General features: G+C 39.7%; 1 protein-coding gene across 1 annotated transcript; it reads left to right on the forward strand.

The window, feature by feature from the left end:
- The first annotated feature begins 4970 nt into the window (after positions 1-4970).
- LOC115834107 (tripartite motif-containing protein 49D-like) lies at positions 4971-11015 on the forward strand. The gene is made up of 6 exons (XM_030808869.1): positions 4971-5381; positions 5665-5760; positions 7494-7724; positions 8438-8460; positions 9321-9418; positions 10516-11015. The coding sequence occupies exons 1-6, from the start codon at positions 4971-4973 to the stop codon at positions 11013-11015; spliced, it is 1359 nt and encodes a 452-aa protein (XP_030664729.1).
- The last annotated feature ends 12220 nt before the right edge of the window (positions 11016-23235 follow it).

The following is a 23235-nucleotide window of genomic DNA, read 5'->3' on the forward strand; positions in this document are numbered from 1 at the left end:
AAACTGTCTCCTTGTGGAGTGCAGTGGTGTAATCATATCTCACTGCAGCCTTGAATTCCAAGGCTCAAGGGATCCTCCTGCTTCAGCATCCCAAGTAGCTAGGACTACAGGCGCACAAATCCCAACTGGCTAATGTTTTTTAAAACTTTTCATAGAGTCAGGGCATGGCTCTGCAGCCAGGCTGTTCTACAACTCCTGTCTTCAAGAGATCCTCTGGACTTGGACTTCCAAAGTGCTTGGGAGTACAGGCATAAACCACCTCGTGCAGCCTTAAAGGCTGCTTTTGTACATTTACAGGATATTCGAAGAGAAGTCCAACAGGAAGATAAAACTTTTTTTGTTTTCTACCACTCCAAGAGAAATCACCGACTAACCAATAACTACTATTTGAGGTCTCTCGTTGAATTTACAAAACGTTGCCCATCTCATGGGTGAAATATGAGTTCTTATTTTAATGCTTTTCTCCACATGGTGCACGATGTTCTATCATGACTAGAAGTCAATATAATAATTGAATTTGGGGATTATAAACAAGTTTTAAGACGTAGGCTGATTCACAATACAGAATCCAAATGATAGGGATGGACTGTATTTTTCTTTCTATAACAAATATTTTTGTTGTCATGTGAAAATTAAAAAAGAAGAAGAGATTTCAGAAGCGGCTACTCAAATATTTTCTGACAGAGGAATTTTTGGCCAATAGCCCCACAAGACTTTATATTCAAGAGTGTCAGAACAGTGAAGACAAATCCATCAGCCCTACGTCTGTCAAGGTTCAAAAAGTCTGTCAAGGTTCCAAAATCAAAGCAGAACCCATAATATATATGTATAATTAGGGAGATCCACATATGAATTAAGTGCAAGGAACTGATTTCCACAGTTGATGGGCTGCCTGAGCAAGTATGAGATCCCTGTTAAAGTCAGTTAGGAAGAAAAATCCTCAGTTGGCTGGATCCCAATGGTCATGATTCAAAGCTTTGGTCCAAAGTCAGTAGGGGGCAATTGGAAGATTAGAGTCTCATATGCTATTTTAAATGTTGTTCAAGGAATGCCTATGTCTTTCTTTAAGGGACTTTCACTGATAAAGTCAGGCTTACCTGGGTACACTTGCTAGTTACAAGAGTAGGGCCTTTGGTTACATCTGCAAAACACCTTCCCAGTAGGTCTACGTGAGTGTTCATTGAATAATAATAAGAAAGTTGTCTATGCCACAAAGTCCAGTTTCATTCTCCTACATGTGGCCTGCCAATTATCCCAGCACCATTTGTTGAATAGGGTGTCCTCTCCACACTTTATGTTTTTGTTTGCTTTGTCAAAGATCAGTTGGTTATAAATATTTGGGTTTATTTCCGGGTTTTCTATTCTGTTCCACTGGTATATGTGCCTATTTTTATACGAGTACCATGCTGCTTTGGTGATGAATAAAGGCCTGGTGTATGAGGATGTAATGCTCAGGGCCAGACAGTCAGGTGCAGCAGCACAGCCTCATCCAGCAATTACAGAGGGGATAGGAACAGAGAAAGGTGGGGAAGACTAGAGGCTGGTTTAGGAAAGGAAACAGAGCCCTTGGTTGGGTTGAAATGGGGGTGGAGGGCGATTCCAGCTTGTCTTCCGCAGCATGAATACCCTGACCCCCTGCCACAAACAGACATCTATACACAGAAGCTCTCCTGTGACTGAGATTCTTGGTTATTTTCTTGCTTGACGCAATTTTCTTGCTTGAGTCAATTGATTGACTCCTAGAAAGTGGTGTAAAAGTTGGTTCCCAATAAAATTTGCAATTCGAAAATATTCTATTTGAAGCAGAAGAATGGTTAACAACCTTGGAAAACCAATATTTCCAGTGTATGTCAATCTGATAGGATTTACGTTACATATGATTCATTTCAGTCACGGTCTTTAAGGAGTGATGATAATTTAATCAGCGGTGCAAAGGTGTGATCTACATACTGCATAAACCTAATCATCTTATTCTCAGCCTTTCTCAATACTCCCCCCACTTAAAGAGGTGGGTGTGGTCTTCAGAGATTCTTATAAAAGGACATAGAAGAGAGGAGCTCAGTTTTCTCCAAAGGAGAAGGAGCGCGCTTAGAGGGAGCTGTATTTTAGTGACCTCTGAAATTCAGTACTGCAGTGAATGAGCTCCTGACCTTCAGGAGTACTTAACAGAATTATTTCTGGAAGAATCATCGTGGGAACCATTCAAAGAACCAGCGGTGAGTGAAACTTATATTGATAAAATTATATCTTCTTTCCTTTACAAAATAATAAATTAGAGTGTTAAAAATATCTCATTATCTTAAATCTACACAATGACACCATATGTAATTCATATTCTTACTATAGATTTTATGAATTATGAGGATACTAATTGTTGTTATTTTGCATTTTCTATCATTCTTCAATATAGTTTTGAAAAAATTGAAATATCTGGTGTTTGCTGCAACCGATATGTATGCATAATGAATATATGGAGTTGATATTTATACATGTATGTACACATAGGTGTGTGTAAATATATGTGTAATGAGTGTATTAATATTATATAATTGAATTGAGAAGACGTTAATGAATGTTAATTCATTCATTCAGCATTTAGACATAACTTTAAATTAGTAAGGTAATGATGAGAGTCGCAAAATAGTGAAACTGAAAAAAATGAGAAAGCTCCCCAAAACATCCTAGTTTGGAAATCAAAACACAATTTTTTGACCAAATAAATATATAAGATATAATTTGATACGTGATGGTGGTTGCCATCTCGCTTGAGTCTTAATCTTATTAAACGATGAAAAATTCCTTAAAATGACTTAGATGACCTCTGGAGAATATTCACAATCCTAAGATTTTTCATTTCTTTCACTAAAATTCAGCAGCGTTATCAAAGAAAGGAGAGTAAAGAAAAGGACTCAAAATTGCCAAAGACCATAGTTTATGTGTAGTCAGGGCTCTCCAGACAGACAGAATCATAGGATGTATATGTATACATGTAGAGATACATTCATGAGCCATTTCAGCCAACCACAAACCACACATGGTGGTCACATAAGATTATAATACCAGTATGTTTACTGTACCTTTTCTGTATTTAAATATGTTTACATACTAAATAATTACCACTGTGTTACAATTGCCTACAATATACAGTACAGAACATGCTGTACAGTTTTGTAGTCTAGGAGCAGTAGGCTGTTCTGTATATCATAGATGTGTAGCAGGCTATACCACCTAGGTTTGTATAAGTATATTCTATCATGTCAAAACAATAAAACCGCCTGTCTAGGTGCAGTGGCTCATGCCTGTAGTCTCAGCAATTTTGGAGGCCATGGCGGGCAGATCACTTGAGGTCAGGAGTTCAAGTCCAGCCTGGCCAACAGGGCAAAACCTCATCTCTACTGGAAAAAAAAAAAAAAAAAAAAAGAAAGAAAAAATTTGCCGGGTGTAGTGGCATGTTCCTGTAATCCCAGGTACTCAGGAAGGCTAAGGCAGGAGACTCGCTTGACCCAGGAGGCAGAGGTTGCAGTGAGCCGATATTGCACCACTGCACTCCAGCCTGGGTGACAGAGTGAGTCTCCATCTCAAAAAGTAAATAAATAAAACCTCCATCTCAAAAAGTAAATAAATAAAACCTCCTTACACATATAGTATAATATATATACTATATACTATATATTATATTATATATAAACTATTATATATAATATAATATATAATATTATATATTATATTATATTATATATTATATAATATATAATACACATTTCTCAGAACATGTATCTGTCCTCAAGCTACACATGATTCTACACGAGAGGGAATTCATCAGGATAATTCGTTTGCTTGATTATGGAGTCTGAGCAGTTCCAAATATAGGCTGTCTTTAAGCTGATGCCCTGAGGATGCCGGTATCTTGACTGAGCTCAAGGCTGAAAGCCTCAGAACCAGCTTCAGGAGAAAGAAAGAGGAAATTGCCTTTTCTCTGGCCTTTTCCTTTTATCTGAGCTACCAGCTGATTGAATGGTGCCCACTCACATTGAGGGATGATGGTCCCACTCAGCTCACCAACGCACATGTCTCTCTCCTCTGGGAACACCTTCACAGACTCACCCAGAAATAATGCTGCACCAGTTCCCTAGGTGTTGGTTAATCCAGTCAGACTCATACCTAAAATTCACCATCACACCATAGAAATATAATTACACCTCTTTAAGTTTCACAAAAATCCTACTATATGTTAGTTCAGAGTTTGGGTATCCCCAGGAGAAGTTAATTTAATCCACGAGAAAATACAAAGGCCCAATATCTTTAATTTTTTTTCTCTTCTAGTCAACCTAAATTGGTTTAATTGCTGTTTTTTATTTGTTTATTTGGTTGGTTGACTGGTTTTTCTATTTTCTTTTGGTTTTGGTTTTTTATTTTACTTTAATTTTATATTATTTTAAGTCCTGAGATAAACGTGCAGGACGTGCAGGCTTGTTATACAGGTAAACAGGTGCCATGGTGGTTTGCTGCCCCACTGTTGTGTCTCTCTCTAAAAACATATCATAGGACCCTCTGGCCATCTTCTCGTATTTCTTTGGCCAAGGCAGTTTTTCCCACTCTTTCATACTCATTCAGCAGTTATATGAAAGAAGAATAGGAACAACTACAATTTATTCTAGGCCACTTAGAATCAAACCCAATTTCCAGATCCACATTCAGAAAATGGGAAATTGAAGAGATTAGTATTATGTTACAGACAGGAACTGGGAGTAGAAGGGATTGTGAGTCATCTAGTCAGTAATATCTACTATAAAGCCGGGAGACTCTCTCTGTGTGAGATTTTTATTTTTGTTACAGAAGAAATAGTTTGCTGTGCTTTAATGAACACTGTCAAGAGAAGAAACTAGAGCTATCACTTATCTCCACATGTTCGGAAGCTTTTCATCAACCCAGACCCCAAAATGACATGTTGCTCTTTCTTCCTCAGAAACATGAATTCTGGAATCTCGCAAGTCTTCCAGAAGGAAGTCACCTGCCCCATCTGCATGAACTACTTCATAGACCCGGTCACCATAGACTGTGGGCACAGCTTTTGCCGGCCCTGTTTCTACCTCAACTGGCAAGACATCCCAATTCTTACTCAGTGCTTTGAATGCATAAAGTCAACACAGCAGAGAAACCTCAAAACTAACATTCATTTGAAGAAGATGGCTTCCCTTGCCAGGAAAGCCAGTCTCTGGCTATTCCTGAGCTCTGAGGAGCAAATGTGTGGCACTCACAGGGAGACAAAGAAGATGTTCTGTGAAGTGGACAAGAGCCTGCTCTGTTCGCTGTGCTCCAGCTCTCAGGAGCACCGGGATCACAGACACTGTCCCGTTGAGTGGGCTGCTGAGGAACACCGGGTAAGTGATGCCTCTGAAGGTCTATTTCTATTAAGGACACATGAAATTCCTGTGGGTCTATTTTCTTGGAGATTGGGTAAAGCCAACTCTGAGTCCCTTTAAGCAACTCTCTTTTGGGCTTTCTTAGCCTCAAACCTCTGAGATTTGACAAAGAAGAAGGGAAATAGAAGAAATGCCATTTCCTAGGGACTTACTTGTCTCTCATTCTGGGCCCCTCCCTATGAAACGGTCTGCATGTTACTTTATTGTCTTCACTGGTGCTTCAATTTGTGGCTGTTTTCAGGAGAAGCTTTTAAAGAAAATGCAGTCTTTATGGGGAAAAGCTCGTGAAAACCAGAGAAACCTGAACGTGGAAACCACCAGAATCAGCCACTGGAAGGTTAGTCCTGAACTACGCTACCTTCTCCAGGAACTTACAGAGGGCAAATGGGTGACTCTTAAAATAGGAACTTGATATCAAACCATAGTGTTTCTGGGAGTCCATTAAAAAAAAAAAAAGAAAACATTGAGAAAAACTGGCCTCATTTCTTATGTAGAATAGTATGACTGTTAGATGGGATTTCTAACAAAACCATTGATGTTATCCAAAGCATGCTGGTTTGTTTTCATACAAACCTGTAGCTATATACCAACAGATACAAGAAACTGGGCCATCTCACAGCGTTCTATATGTGCTGGTTGGATATGCTGGGCATAAGAGTTATTTGACAGTCATGGAAAGCTCAAGTGAACCTTCTGAGCCTGGGTCAGCATTAATCTGAATGCTGGTGGACAAGTAGTATTTGGAATTGCATGGAAAATTTGAGGCAGAAAGAGTGACAGGGGAAGTCTAGGGCAACCATGAAATTAAGAATCTAAACTAGTTAATATTGAATAATCCACAACATATGATGAGAAAAATGGCGAGAAATACAGATTTGTGTCTTGAGGGATACGTGCAAACATGCCCGAAATATGGGAACTAGTATCTAAATATAAGGAGAACTCTGAGGACTTCAGGCAGAGAAATATTAAAAATGATTTTCTCTTTGTGGATGTATACTCGGAGGGTATGATAGCTAATATTAGTGTGTTGAAAAGTATTTCATAAGAACCTAGTCTATGTTGAATATTAAGTTAGAAAATCTGCTAGTGTAGAAGAAAGAAAGCACCTTTGTCCTCACAAATCGTACAATCCAAATGAGAGAGGCAAAAATGGTCAACATGCCAGTATGTGCAATACATGATGTGTTCGAGTGTGGTAGCTTCTTTGTTGGAGAATAATCAAGCAGGGAAGTAGAAAAGGACAATAGGGGCCAGAAACTGGAGATTAGTGCCTGAGTTTTAAATAGTGTGGTCAGAAAAAAGACTCACTGAAAAATTCAAATTGAACAAAGTTTTGAAGAGGAAGGGGAGCACGAAAGTATGTATGGATATATATGCGGACCATGAGTGTGTATATATGTATATGTATGTGTGTGTGTGTGTGTGTGTGTGTGTGTGTGTAAAATTCTAGTTGGAGAGAACAGCATATGCAGTAATTTTGAGTTTGTGTATATTTGGAGGCCCGGGGAACCACAAAGAAGTCTATGTTTCAGATTGGGATGACTTAGAAAAAGAATGGAAGGAAATGAACTCAGGGAGGCAAAGATGGCCAAATCATAAATGCAGCCTTATTAGGATAGGTTTTGCTGGGCAAAATGCATTTAGCTGGACATGGTAGTCTAAGGTCATTACACATATAATGAGTTTAAGCAACTTGTTGCGTATCTCAGAAATAGAAATAATTATTTCCTTTCTAGTAAGTATAGCTCTATACTCCAACTCTTAAGCATGAACTGTTCTTACTTTTCCATAAATATGGGTTGGAATAGAGAAATTCAAATTGTGTTTTTTTTATTTCCAACTGTCTTAGAACACCCATTATCTTGAATAAATTTAATGTAATTGGTCAGATACATCTATGTTGATCTTTATGCAGAAAGAAAGGAAAGGAAAAAAATTTGTGGATTCTAAGAACTGGCAAGACTGAGGTTTAAACTATTGGGTGTTCGAGAGACAAAGGGAATCAGTGAGATTTAATAGGAGATGGATAAATACATTTCTCTTTTGACTAACCCATTATCACTGCAGGATTATGTGAATGTAAGGCTAGAAGCTATTAGAGCTGAGTATCAGAAGATGCCTGCATTTCATCATGAGGAAGAAAAACAGAATTTGGAGATGCTGAAAAAGAAGGGGAGAGATATTTTTCATCAACTGCATTTAAGCAAAGCCAAAATGGCTCATAGGAGGGAGATTTTAAGAGGAACGTATGAGGAGCTGATGAAAATGTGCCATAAACCAGATGTGGAGCTACTTCAGGTACAAACTCACAATGTGGTTTCAGGTTTTTGACTATTCACATATATAAGTATTTTCCTCGTGGCTGAAATCCATCTCCCTACCTTTATTTCCATGATGTGTTTCCAAAAACACATTCGCATAACTAATGCTACTTTATTGGGAGAGTATAGCCCCGCCAAGGGATTCTACCAGCCAAAGGTCCCTCCTACTTTATCCACCAGCCACAAAACTTTGTGGAATGGTCAAGGTAACAGCCCCAATAACTGTTCCCCAACTAAGTCACTAATACATTTTGGGTTGTCAAACATGTATAAAATAGTGAGTGATTCATTTACATTTAGGTTAATTTGAGGACACGGCAAGATCAGAAGTTTTGGGAATCTAGGCTCACATTAATATTATTTTGGGATCCACTCATTTGGGTAATAGGTTCGGGGAAAGATGACTGAGTAGGTTATTCGACGTTACCATGGAGCACAGACTCTCTGGGCCTCTTCTCCCTTCGCTTCTTTAGAGAATGTCTTCAAGACTCAGGCCTTCTCAGGACATTAATTAGCGACAATATGACTGACTGGGTTTTTCATTACAGAAGAAATAGAAAATGCTTTGCAGAAGAGAAGATGGTCGGGAAATAATATCTTGAGGAGCTGACTCCAAATTTCACACTGAACTTAGTGAAAGATGCATCTTGTGAACTGCACTAAATCTTTCCATTTTTTTTTTTTTTACAGGCTTTTGGAGATATATTATACAGGTGAGTGTGTACCTGGATTTTAGCGTATGTTCTTTCAGTTTCCACGAATAGGGTCTACCAAAGTCATGGCATAAATGATTAAGATATTGATTGATACTACTTTTTTTTTCGCATCTACTTTCGTTCCCACACCAGAAAAGACAAGACCACTAAGTAAATAAATACATACATAAATAAACAGTGAAAGAAAATTTAAAAAGAACATGTTTATTCTGATTTTGTTTTATTGCTTAAAACCTGCATGGTGAAAGATGAAGTTTTGTTTTGTGGATGGTGAGAAAGTCACCAGAGGAAGCAGGAGAGAAGTGGGGGAAGTATTTTAGCAGTGAAAAGTTGATGATTGTTGTTCATACCTATATACATATCAGTTAACAGTTCTGAAAAATAGATTGAAAAAACTGTGGAGTGTTAGAACTGTAGAAGTCTCTAGGAAAGCTTGTTTCTAAAAGGCAGGTCTGGCTGCCTAGAACAAGTTTCACATTCTTTATGTTGAAAAGGAAGCAGCAGATGCAGCAGTCTCCCCAGAACCCCGCTATTTCAGACAAAGATGTCAGGGGAGTCTACCAAGAAGTGGAACTCAGTATTTCATTTCTGAATATTCTCAAGGCCATAAGGCTAAGGAACTTTACACATTTGGGGCAAAAAATAAGAAAGATCAGACTGAATTCTCACTCAGACTCTCCCACTATGCTTTAAAATTTGGAAGCTGTAAATAGGAATTAATTTCAAAAAGGGAGTAATTTTTGAATTATCAAATTTGTGGGTTCAAAGGATTCTCATGAAATGTCTTTTAAATGCAAATAGTGACTTTCATTTATTTTATGGCTGTAGATGTTGTAACTGCAGGTTTTTCCTTGCAGGAGTGAGTGCGTGCTGCTGCACATGCCCCAGCCTCTGAATCTAGAGCTCAGGGCGGGGCCCATCACTGGACTGAGGGACAGGCTCAACCAATTCCGAGGTAAGTCTCCACCCACAGGCAGCACTCCCACTATCTAAATATTATTATTGTTAGGATCACATAGGTAATATTTCACCCTTTATCAAATATTTTACTTCTTTATAGACGTAAGTGAACAATATAATCATGCAACTCTTTTGTATCTATGTCTGTATAGTCAGATTTATAGCATTAAGTTTGAAAGATAGTGAAAAACAAATACATTATGGCCTCATATGTACTGAGTAATGTAATGGGAAAAAGGAGCAGTGTAGCAAATTTAAAAAAGGAGCAAATGGAACAATGCTCAGAATGAAGGTGAGTTATTTAATGTTAAATACAAAATTTTACATTTCTTTAGTGTGTTCATTTGAACAGCTAAGAACTGTTCTTTTGGGGAGTATAGTTTACTGGAGATTCTTGGGGTTTTTAAATTTTTAAATGGATATATATTATGTATTTCCAGGAAAATTAGTTAATGGGTAAAAATAAAAAGAAGATATCATTTTGTGAATACAAGTAAAATTACAAACAAAAAGAAGTTCAGTTTAATTGCAATATGAAAAGCTACATGTTAAGTCTAAAATCCAGCTTCAGCCCCAAGCTAGCATGGAGGGCCACAGAGAGACTGGTAAAAGATTTTGCAGAAATCTGCTTTAAATTATCACGTATGACATGTACTTACGGATTTTTATCCAGTTATCTAGAGCAGTTCTTGGGTAACTGAAAATCTTCACATTCTTTCCAAAATGATAGCACTAGTTTTTAAGAATAAGAAACATTTCTAAATAATGATCTTGGTAACAGCATAGCATTTAGGGCATATAATGTGCAAATTTTGCTTTGAAAATTGGATTGAAAGAAGTTGGTCTTACATTTGGCTCTCAGTGTGTAGTTTTCAAAACGCTTTTTAATATCTGTGGTTAGCGTTTTGTTTGTCTTGTAGATAATATTAATCATCTCTATACTTTATTAGAAGTTACAAGCAAAAGTGTCCTTGTGACTTTACGTTTCCTGGTAAATTAACTTCGTGATAGAACAATTTTTGCAATATCTATGCACGTTTTCTTTCTTTCTTTCTATTTATTTATTTATTTACTTATTTATTTATTTTGCAGTAGATATTACTCTGCATCATAATGAAGCCAACAGTCATATCTTTCGATGTGGAGATTTGAGAAGCATTTGTATTGGATGTGACCGTCAAAATGCGCCCCATATCACTGCAACACCTACAAGTTTTCTTGCATGGGCTGCTCAGACTTTCACCTCCGGCAAATATTACTGGGAGGTCCATGTGGGGGACTCTTGGAATTGGGCTTTTGGTGTCTGTAATAAGTATTGGCAAGGGAAGAATCAGAATGGCAGTATATATGGAGAGGAGGGACTCTTTAGTCTTGGGTGTGTTAAGAACGACACTCAGTGCAGTCTCTTTACCACCTCCCCTATTACGCTGCAATATGTCCCAAGACCTACCAGCCATGTAGGATTATTCCTGGATTGTGAAGCTAGAACTGTGAGCTTTGTTGATGTTAATCAAAGCTCCCCTATATACACCATCCCTAATTGCTCCTTCTCACCTCCTCTCAGGCCTGTCTTTTGCTGTATTCACCTCTGACCTGAGACAATCAGAAATGTGTTCATCTGCTGTGGGAACCCTTTATCCCAGAAAGCCCTCTTCCTTGTGCCTTATCAAACAGGACAAATAGGTTCTGTTCTATGTCTTGAATTGCATCCTAATGTTATTAACATTCATTTCTGTGTTACTATTAAATGCGGTAAAAACACTAAAAGTATATGTGTTGGTTCTTTATTAATTAATTTCTGAAAAATCATTATTCATGATCATGGCATAAAATATATTCTCTGTTTTCTCTTTTCTTCACTTCTGACCGCCACTGAGTGAAATAACAGATGACAGACATGTCTGAATGAAGTTAAAATCAGTGGAAGACAGTCGGGATCTTTCGCTTCATGCAAAAACTTGGAGTGAAGTCTCAATGATAACTGCGAAATGTTTTTCTTTCTCTTTATCTCACTATATCGCACTTATCCATCATGTTTCATTGTACTAATCTATCCCTTGAGTTAATGTCATTTGACCTTCCATGCTGGGCTTCATTTTGGAATTCTCGCCACATATATAAATAATCCTGCATTATTAGTGTGCTCTTCTACATTGAAATACACAAGGTGATCAGAACAATGCTGGATTCATTGAATTTTTTTATGAAAAGTAACTAAATATTGACTCCTACCTCAAAACACACACAGTCATTTCCAAATAGATTCATGTCCTGAAGGTAAGGGGAACATGATACAGTATTCTCATAAGCCTTTCTTAACCAGGACAAAAATTAACAATTAAAAAAAATTAGTTGGTTTATATTAATGATGACTTCTGTGTTTCAAAAAACATGATACAAGAATTGAAATGCAAACCATTAGTGGAGAAAGATATTCACCCGAACATATATAAAATAAAATACAACACATGTGCATGATGAATACTTAAAATGTATTTTAAGCATTTTTCCAGATTCTTCCAGATTGGCATAGAATAAACTTGGATGGCAGAGTCAATGATGAGATTTGCTGTGGAAGTGGGAAACCATTTTTTGGAGGACAGTAGTAAGGCTGTGAACTTATGTACACAACCAAGTATTCAGTAGCAACTAAAATGTGTCTCCATAAGATTATTTTACAGATGCGCATCTGAAATCTGAAATTTGGGAGAACATTCTACTAGTGTTCTTTAGGGAGAAAATACAGCTGGGAGGGAAGATGAAGGAGAGAGAAACAGAATGTACTTGAGAGAAAATGCTATTTAGACTAAAATAGAATACTGCAGATACCACCACAAAGTGGTTAAGGTGTGTCTTATGGAGCAGAGATGGCAGAAAATACCACAGTAAAGAGATCTACAATTGGATTGTTAGTTCTGGATTTATTCTGTCAATGTTGTGGCTTCTAAACACATCAGTAATCTCCTTTGATCCATGTGCTAATTAACAACCCACACTCCGCCCCCTCTCCCAGATTCTTTCATTGTTTTAAACCCGATCTAATTCTAATCCAGCAGGTCAGTGTAACAAACAAATCATCTAAGAATTTTAAAAATATTTTTGATGAACTAGTGAATATACCTCATTCTCGAGAAAAATACTGTTTGAGAGGAAAAGTCGATGGTATTTAAAACCATTTAAGTGCATCCACACATGCAGAGATATACATATATATGTATATATTTATATATCTGAGTTAATTGCATCAATTAGAGTGGCTACCTGGATTAGGATTATATTGGGCTTTGCTGATGAAAGAATTCGGGATGTTGTTTGGTTACCTTGTAATACCTATATGAATATATTAACCCCGTAATTTTATTACTGGAGAAGGTCCCTTAGATATAATTAAGGATGATTCTATAGGGATGCGTATTGTGGCACTCTTTCCAATCAGAAAGAGAGAAAATAAACATACTGTAATGTGGAAATTGTTTGGAAAACTAGAATGCATTTTACTAAACCCTGTAAAAACAAACACCATTTATATGCATCGATATATTGATACTAACAGACTTTCTTTTATCTCTTACGTGACTATAGTTCCTATTTTTCACTAGCATTTTTATTATGGACATAGACATAGTATTTTATTACGGATGGATATAGAAACAAAAACAATTCCCCCTACAGGGGGTATAAAAATTATTTATAATTATATATTATATATATTACATATTATATATTATAGGTAAATATATATTTATATTTTATATAAACATATATTATACATAAAATATTATATTTTATTTACATGTTATATTATATAGTTTATATTATAAATAGAATATAAATATAATAATTATTAAATATAAATATTATTTATATTCTATTTATAATATAAATAATATTATATTATAAAATACAAATATATATTTATATTTTATATATATATTTTATATATAATATAAGAAATTACATATATATAATATAGGGACTCGATTAGTTTCTGCTAGTGTGAAGACAAGTCATATCATATCTAGGGGCCATGATGATAGGAGCAGTCAGAGGATTTCTTGCATTGTGATGAGTGCATATAAGTTAAACGAGCCACTTATCAGTAGAATTGATAGCAAGATAACGACTAGGGTTACTTCTTATGAAATTGTTTGGGCTACAACTTGTAATGCGTCAATTAGTGCATAATTTGAATTTAATTGCTCATCCTGATCATAGAATGGAATAGACGGCTAGGCTTGATATGGTTAGTAAAAATAGGAGGCCTAGATTAAAATTAATTAGACGATCTGATATAGGGAGGGGGGTTCACAATAGGAGAGCGATAGAAAGGGACAGGGTTGGAGCCGTAACATAAAGGGTAATAGATGTTGAGGGCCATAGGGGTTCTTTGCTGAAAAGTGTTATTGTGTCAGCGAATGGTTGAAGCAGTCCCTAAGGGCTTACAATGTTAGGCCCTTTGCGTAGTTGTATGTAGCCTGAGTTTTCGTTAAGTGAGTGATTTAAAATCAATACCGATAATAATAATAATTATTAAATAGTTATATTAATGATAACAATAAAATTATTAATATTAATTATTAAAAATGACTGATATTAACAACTGATACTGATCTTATTAATTAGAAAACAATAATATTGGGTACCAATAATTAATCTTAATAATAATATGAAAACTTTTTATTCGCAATTATTTCTCAATATTGATATTGGTAATTAATATTAATGTTAATAATAAATAAGTAATAATTAACAATCATATTACTCCTAATACCGCAGTGGGTGTACAGCCACCTATGATATTGTTCCTAACGTCCAGGGAGGGAGAGAGCATGGTATTACTTTCAATATCGCAGCAGGTGTGCACCCACCCGGTGATATTGAGCCGAATATCCAGGGGGTGGAGTATGACGTTACGCCCAATATAGCAGTGGGTGTACATCCACCCGGTGATATTGCTCCTAATATTCACGGAAGAAGAGAATGACAATACTCCCAGTATCGCAGGGAGTGTACACCCCTTCTGTGATATCGTTCCTAATATCCGGGAGGGGGAGAGGGTGATATTACTCCCAATATCGCAGGCTGTGCACACCCACCCTGTGATGTTGTTGCTAATAATACCCAGGAAGGGAGAGGATGCTATGACTCCCCATACAGCAGCAGCTGAACACCCACCCTGGGATATTATTCCTAATATCCGTGAAGGGTAGAGGCTGATATTACTCCCAATATCGCAGGGGATGTACATCCATTCTGTGATGCTGTTTTTAATATTCAAAGGCGGAGAAGCTGATATTACTCCCAATATCACAGAAAGTGTACAAACCCGTGTGATATTGTTCCTACTTCCGGAAGAAGAGAAGGTGATATTACTCCCCATGTCGCAGGAGGTGTACAGCCACTCTGTGATATTTTTCCTAATATGCAGGGCGGGAGAGGATAACATTATTGTTAATAGCGCAGGATGTGTACAGCCCTCCCGTGATATTGTCCTTAATATTCCAAGGCGGAGAGGATATTCCTCCCAATATCGCAGAAAGTGTACACCACCCCAGTGATATTGTTCCCACGATCCAGGAGACAAGAGGATGATATGACTTTCGGTATCACATGGGGTGGACACGCCCCCAGTGATACTGTTTTGAATTTCAACGTGGGAGAGGATGGTATTACTCCCAATATCGCAGGTGGTATAAACACTTCTTTGATATTGTTCCTAATATTCAGGGGTGGAGAGGATGTTATCACTCCCTACATTGCAGACGGTGTACACCCATCTGTGATATTGTTCATCATTTCTAGGGGGGATGATATTACTCACAATATGGTAAATACGCTGTGTGCCCACCGTGGGTCATGATATCCAGGGAGGGAGAGGAGGGTGATATTACTCCCCATATCGCGGGGGGTGTCCACCCCACCTGTCATACTGTTTCTTATATGCAAGGCGGAGGGGATGATATTACTACCAATATCAAAGAACTGTACAGCCCCCCTTGTGAGATTGTTCCTAATATCCACGTTGGGAGAGGATGATATTACTCCCAATATCACAGAGGGTGTACACCCCGCCTGTGATATTGTTTCTACTATCCAGAATAAGAGAGAATGATATTACTCCCAATAGTGCCGGGGTGTACACCCCCCCGTGATATTGTTCCTAATATCCAGGGAGGGAGAGCATGATATTAATAACTGCCAATATCGCTATGGATGTACACCCACCCTGTGATATTGCTCCTAATATCCAGGGGGTAGAGTATGACATTACTCCCAACATAGCAGTGGGTGTACATCCACCCGGGGATATTGCTCCTGATATTCATGGAAGGAGAAAATGATACTACTTCCAATATCACAGGGAGTGTACGCCCCTTCTGTGATATTGTTCCTAATATCCGGAGGGCGAGAGGATGATATTACAGTCAATATCGCAGGCTGCGCACACCCACCCTGTGATATTGTCCCTAATATCCAGGAAAAGAGAGGATATGACTCCCCATGTAGCAGGAGGTGTAAACCCACCTTGAGATATTGTTCCTAATATCCATGGAGGGAAAGAGCCCGATATTACTCCCAATATCTCAGGGGCTGTACATCCCCCTGTGATATTTCTCTTAATATTCAAAGGCGGAGAGGATGATATTACTCTCAGTCTCAAAGAAAGTGTACCCTCTCGAGTGATATTGTTCCTAATATCCAGAAGGGGAGAAGATGATATTACTACTCATATCGCAGAAGGTGTACACCCACTCTGTGATGTTTTTCCTAATATGCAGGTTGGGGAGAGGATAATATTATTGCCAATATCGCAGAGAGTGTACACCCGCCCTGTGACATTGCCCTTAATATTCAAAGCGGAGAGGATGCCATTACTCCCAATATTACAGAAAGCCTACACCTCCCATTAATATTGGTCCCATGATCCAGGAGAAAAGAGGATGATATTACTTTCAATATCACAGGGAGTGTACACGCCCCCAGTGATATTCTTCCTAAATTCAACGTGGGAGAGGATGATACTACACCCAATGCCGCTGTGGGTAGAAACACTCCTGTGATACTGTTGTTAATATCCAGGGGAAGAGGATGCTAATACTGCAAATCGTGCAGAGGATGTACACTCCTCTATGATATAGTTGGTAGTCTCCAGAGGCGGAGAAGGTATTACTCACAATAACGTAAACACGCCGTGTGTCCACCGTGGATCGTAATATCCTGGGGGGGAGAGGCGGGGTGACATTACTCCCTACATCACGGGAGCCGCCCGCCCCCCTGCGATGTGGATCCTAATATCCAGGCGGGGAGAGGGGAGTGATATTACTCCACTACTAGGATTTTACCTCTACTGCCACACTTGGTTAACACCCTGGGACATTATTATCCATATTCTAGGAGGATGGCCCTACCAAAATCACAGGGGGTATACACCCTGCTATATTAATCGTAATATTGTAGGGGAATGTTCATCCTGATGTCACAGGACTGTACACACTGTGACATTATTCACAATATCCTAACGGGACATTAATAATAATGTCACAGTGTGTGTACACCTTGTGGTATTATTCGTAATATCCTAAGTGGAGGTTACTTTTATTGTCACACGGCGTGTGTTCCCTTTGATATTCGTAATGTCCTAGAGGGATTTTACTCCTTATGTCACAGGGTTTGTCCACCTTATCAAATTACTCCTATTATCTTTATAAGATGTTACTCCCTATATCACAGGGGGTGTACACTCTGTTGATATTATCATAATATTCTAGGGAAATGTTACTTTTAATGTCGCAGAGGGTGTACACCTTGTGAAATTATTCGTTATAGTTTTGTGGGATGTTACTCCTAATGTCACACGGGGCGTACACACAGTGCAATATTCTATGAAAATGTTACTCGTAAATCACAGGTCCTGTACACCCTTTAATATTCTTTGTAATATTCTAGGAAAACGTTACTATGAATGTCACAGGGCATATACACCCTGTCATAAAATTCGCAATATACTAGCGGGAGTTCACTACTAATTTCACAATGCGTGTACACCCTTTGATATTATTCGTATTATCTGAAAGAGATGTTATTACTGATGTCCCAACGCATGTACATTCTCTGACTTTATTCGCTTTATCCTCAGGGGATATTATTTCTAATGTCACACGGGGTGTACTTCCTGCGTTATTTTTCATAATATCCTAGGGGAATTTTACTTTTAATGACACAGGGGGTGTACACATTGTGATAGTCTTCGTAGTATTCTAGAAAGATATTACTCCTCAGATCACAGGGGATGTACACCCTGTGATATTATTCGTACTATCATAGGGGACGTTACTCCAAATGTCACAGAACGTGTAAACACTGCGATATTACTTGAAATGTGTCAGGGAAATGTACTCGTAATGTCAAAGGGCATGTACATCATGTGTGCACAGCCCCTGTGATGTTCTTTGAAATATTCTCGAGGGGTGTTAATCCTAATATTACATATGCTGTTAACTATGTGTGAACACCTTTGTGGTATTATTCCTAACATACTAGAAGGATGTAACTCCTAACATCACCTGGGGTATATGCCACGTGTGTACACATCCTGTGATATTATTCATAATACCTTAGGGAGATGCTCATAATTTTACAATTATTTACGTAATATTTTAGCGGGATGATACCCCTAAAGTCCCAGCAGGTGTAAACACAGCGATATTATTCAGAATATTCCAGGGGGATGTTACTCCTAATGTCACAGGTGTGTATACCCTGTGATATTATTCACACTATACTAGTGGGATATTACTACTAATGTGACCTTCTGTGTGTACACCTTCTGAATATTATTCGTAATATCCTGGGAGGATGTTACTCCTAACATCACAAGGGTGTACACCCTGTGTTATTATTAGTAATTCCTGGGGGATTTTACTTTTAAAATCACATGAGGTGTCAACCCTATGATCTCATTCGTAATATACAAGGAAGATGTTACTCCTAATGTCACATGGGGTCTACACCGTGGGATATTATTTGGAGTACCCTAAAGGGGTGTTGTCTTAATGTCATAGGGTGTGTACACCTATTGATACTATTTGTAAATCCTAAGGAGATATTACTTTAAAAATCACAGTGGGTATACACACATGATGTACAACCTGTGATGTTATTCACAATATCCCAGGGAGGTATAACTTTTAATATCACAGCAGGTGTTCTCTATGTGTGTACACCCTGTGATACTATTCATAATATTTTAGGAAAAATGACTCTTAATGTCACAGTGGGTGTACACACTGTGATATTATTCGTCATATCCTAGAAGTATATTACTCCTATTGGCACAGGGGTTTAACATCCTGTGACATTATTCGTGGTGATCCAGGGGAATGATTTTCCTAAAGTCACAGGGTGTGTACACCCTGTGATATTATTCGTAATATTCTAGGGGGATGTTACTCCTAATGTCGCAAATGTGTACACCCTGCGATATTATTCACAATATACTAGCTGGATATTGTTACTAATGTCACAATCCATGTAAACCTTGTGATATTATTTGTAATATCCTAAGGGGATGTTACTCCTATTGTCACGGGGGGTGTGCTAGTATCCCAGGGGGATGTTACTCCTACCATACAAATTGTGTGCACTTTGTTATATTATTCATCATATCCTAGAGTGATGTTACTCCTCATGTCAAGGGGGTGTACGTCCTGTGATGTTATCCTTCACATTCTAGGAAGAGGTTAACTCCTAATATCACAGAGGGTGTACAATCTGTGAAGTTATGCGTAATAGTTTCGGGGGATGTTACTCCTAATGTCACACGAGGTGTACGAGCAGTGATATTATTTGAAAGGTTTTTTGGATATGTCACTCCTAATATCACAGGGGCTGTACACTCTGTCATATTATTTGTAATATCCTAAAGAAATGTTACCACTGATGTCACAGGTGGTGTATACCGTGTGGTATTATTCCTAATATTGTGGGATGATGTTACTCTTAATGTCACAGAAGGTGTTCACACTCTGATAATATTCATAATATCCTAAAAGGATGTCACTACTGATGTCATCATGCATGTACACAATCTGATATTATTTCTTATATCCTCGGGTGATGTTACTTCTTATGTCACAAGGGTTGTACTCCCTGTGATATTATTCATAATATCCTAGGTGGATGTTACTTCTAATGTCACAGGGAGTGTAGCTTTTGCGATATTATTTGTAATATTTTAGAAAGATGGTACTCCCAATGTCACAGAGGATGTACACCCTGTGAAGTTATTCCTAATAGTTTTGTATTCCTAATGTCACCCGTGGTGTACACACGGTGATATTATTTGTAATATTTTATGGAAATGTTACTCCTAATATCACGGGGCTGTACGTCTTGTAATATTATTCATAATATCCTAAAGAAATGTTACCTCTAATGTCACAAGGAGTGTACACCGTGTGATATTGTTCCCAATATTGTAGGGGGATGTTACTCCTAATATCACAGGGGGTGTTCACAATGTGATAATTTTCATAATATCCTAAATGGATGCTACTGCTAATGTCACAATACGTGTACATCCTCTGTATTTGTTCATTATATCCTTGGGGGAGGTTACTCCTACTGTCACACGGGGTATACTTCCTGTGATATTATTCATAATATCCTAGGTGGATGTTACTCCTAATGCCACAGGGGCTGTACATTTTGTGATATTATTTGCATTATCCAAGAAAGATGTTACTCCTCAGGTCACAAGGGATGTACACCCTGTGATACTATTCGTACTATCCAGGGGACATTACTCCAAATGTCACAGAAGGTGTACACTCTCTGATATTACTCGTAATGTGTCAGGGAAATGTACTCCTAATGTCACAGGGCATGTACATTATGTGTGCACACCCCCGTGATGTTATTTGTAATATTTTCGAGGCATGTTATTCCTAATATTACATACGCTGTTATCCATGTGTGAACACCTTTGTGGTATTATTCCTAACATACTAGAAGGATGTAACTCCTAACATCACATGGGGTATAAGCCATGTGTGTACACATTCTGTGATATTATTCATAATATCTTTGGGAGATGCTGCTCCTAATTTTACAAGCTATGTACATTATGGGTGTACACTCCCTCTGATATTATTTGTAATACTCTAGGGGAATGTTGCTGCTGATATCACAGGGGGAGTACACCATGTGTATTACATGTATATTACATTTTTACATGACTTTCCAGGAGTCAATCAGGTTTTGTCAATCAATTCACTATTCTTGTTGCCCAAAAGGGTAGAGATAATCACAGATCACAGATCTGTCTAGCATTAGCTAATGACGTTTTATTACAGAGATGGATGCATGTGTGTGCCTGCGCATGTGTGTGTGTGTGATTCAATCATAAATCGAAGGTTTAAGCGTTGTGTGGGTGGAAGATAATTCATTCTGACTCCTGGCTTCAGAGTCCCATGTTTATTGGGAGAAAAGAGAGTCACGCTGGGAAGAATAGTAGCCCTGTGCCCTCCAGAACTGCAGCATGCTTGGGAATTGTGAGGCTTCCTGCTTTCCAGGAGATTTTGGAACTAGGAGGATGTCACCAGTGACTAGCACAGTACCACCTTCCTTACATCTGCCTGTCATCCCTCCTCAGGGCATCCAACTGTGGCCCTCTCCTTAACTCCTTCCTCTGCATCTCTTCTCACAACCCTGGGATCTGAGCACTCTCTTTACCTGTGCACAGTATCTACTTAGGGAAGCCCCAGCACCTGCTGCAGTCAGGGCTGCAGCCCTGAGCTGAGTCTAGTAGAAATTTTGTGAACTAAACATAGAGCAAGAAATGTAAATTAGTGCACCCACTATGGAAAACAGTCTGGAGATCTCTCAAAGAACTGAACACGGAGCTACCTTTTGATACAATTATCTCATTATTGAGTATATACTCAAAAGAAAATACATCATTCTACCAAAAAGACACATACTCTCCTATGTTCATGGCTGCACTATTTAAAATAGCACAGACCTAATCAACCCAGGAGTCCCTCAATGGTAGACTGTATAAATAAAATATAGTACATATACACCATGGAATACTATACAGCAGTAAAAAGAATGAAATCACGTCCTTTACAACAATGTGGATGGAGCTGGAGGCCTTAATCATAAGCAAATTCATGCAGGATAGAAAGCCAAATGCTGTATATTCTCGCTTACATGGGGGAGCTAACTATTGAACACACATAGACATCAATATGGGAAAAATAGACTCTGTGGACTACTTGAGGGTGGCGGGAGAAGGATGGGTTAAAAAAATACCGACTGGGGGTGGTCTCTGCAGCCTGCCTTGCCTGTCTCTGTCTGGGATGGCTCCTCCTCCTGCTCCTCTCCTGCTCCTGTTGGGCCTTGTGACCCCCTGGTTACCTGTAGGCAGGCCTCCATTCAGAGTAGCATTGCCACAGGGATGGGTCCTGTCACTCCGCACCCCACCCCCAACCCAGTTAACCTCCCCTGAGCCCTGGTTCCCTGTTGAGGTCACTCAGTGCAAGGAGACCTGGGACCTCACGGCCCGCTCGCCCTACCAGCGCTTCTGCCCTGGCGTGGGAGGCAGCACACCCTCCTCTGCCCCATGCCGGGCCTGAAGGGGCCCCTTCAGATCACAGCCGCCACCATGGCCACTGCCTCACACCTGAGGGCATGACACAGGGGTGGCTTTCCCAGCTGGCTGCCACAGGGGAGCTCTAGATGCTTAGCCCGCCCCGTGGAGAGACCTAAAATCAAGGCATGACTTAACAGCTTATTTTGTAAGAGAAAAGCTCAACCCAAAGGCAGATTGTTAGTTTAGACTTTATTGCAAGCAGAACTGCTATGATGTGCTTTTAGCACTGAAGTGAGTTCCAGGCTAAGAACAGACAGCGGCTTCTCTGCTTTCCCTCCCAAGCACAAGTGTATTCACCTTGCAGACTTGAATCACTGAAGATGTAAGCCAGCTGTTACTCTCATCTTGGGAGACACCCTGTGGAGAGCATGAAGACTGTCCCTGATCAAGTGAGGAGTGCCTCTGCCTGGCCGCCCTGTCTGGGAAGTGAGGAGCGCCTCTGCCCAGCCGCCCCATCTGGGAAGTGAGGAGCGCCTCTGCCCGGCCTCCCATCGTCTGGGATTTGAGGAGCCCCTCTGCCCGGCCGCCACACCATCTAGGAAGTGAGGAGCGTCTCTGCCCGGCCGCCCCATCTGGGAAGAAGTGAGGGGCGCCTCTGCGCTGCCGCCCCGTCTGGGAAGTGAGGAGCGCCTCTGCGCGGCCGCCCCTTCTGGGATGTGAGGAGAGCCTCAGTGCAGCGACCCCGTCTGGGAAGTTAGGAGCGCCTCTGGCCCCAAGGAGCGCCTCTGCCGGCCCTATCTGTGAAGTGAGGAGCGCCTCTGCGCAGCTGCCCCGTCTGGGTAGTGAGGAGCGCCTCTGCCCAGCTGCCCCTTCTGGGATGTGAGGGGCGCCTCTGCCCGGCCACCCTGTCTGGGAAGTGAGGAGCACCTCTGCCCGGCCACCCATCATCTGGGATGTGAGGAGTGCCTATACCCGTCCGCCCCGTCTGGGAAGTGAGGAGCACCTCTGCCCGGCCACCCATCGTCTGGGATGTGAGGAGAGCCTCTGCCCAGCCGCCCCGTACGGGAAGTGAGGAGCCCCTCTGCCTGGCCGCCACCCTGTCTAGGAAGTGAGGAGCATCTCTGCGCGGCCGCCCCGTCTGGGAATTGAGGAGCACCTCTGCCTGGCCTCCCCGTCTGGGATGTGGGGAGTGCCTCTGCCCGGCCGCCCCGTCTGGG

This window comes from Nomascus leucogenys, unplaced genomic scaffold, assembly GCF_006542625.1.
Source record: "Nomascus leucogenys isolate Asia unplaced genomic scaffold, Asia_NLE_v1 001778F_24807_qpd_obj, whole genome shotgun sequence".
In the NCBI taxonomy this organism is placed as follows: domain Eukaryota; kingdom Metazoa; phylum Chordata; class Mammalia; order Primates; family Hylobatidae; genus Nomascus; species Nomascus leucogenys.

Excerpts from the sequence above, each read along its gene's own strand:
- LOC115834107 (XM_030808869.1), top strand. The coding sequence starts at position 4,971 with ATGAATTCTGGAATCTCGCAAGTCTTCCAGAAGGAAGTCACCTGCCCC. Across the intron at positions 5,382-5,664 it reads GGGCTGCTGAGGAACACCGG|GAGAAGCTTTTAAAGAAAAT; the intron begins GTAAGTGATGCC and ends GGCTGTTTTCAG. Across the intron at positions 8,461-9,320 it reads TTTGGAGATATATTATACAG|GAGTGAGTGCGTGCTGCTGC; the intron begins GTGAGTGTGTAC and ends TTTTCCTTGCAG.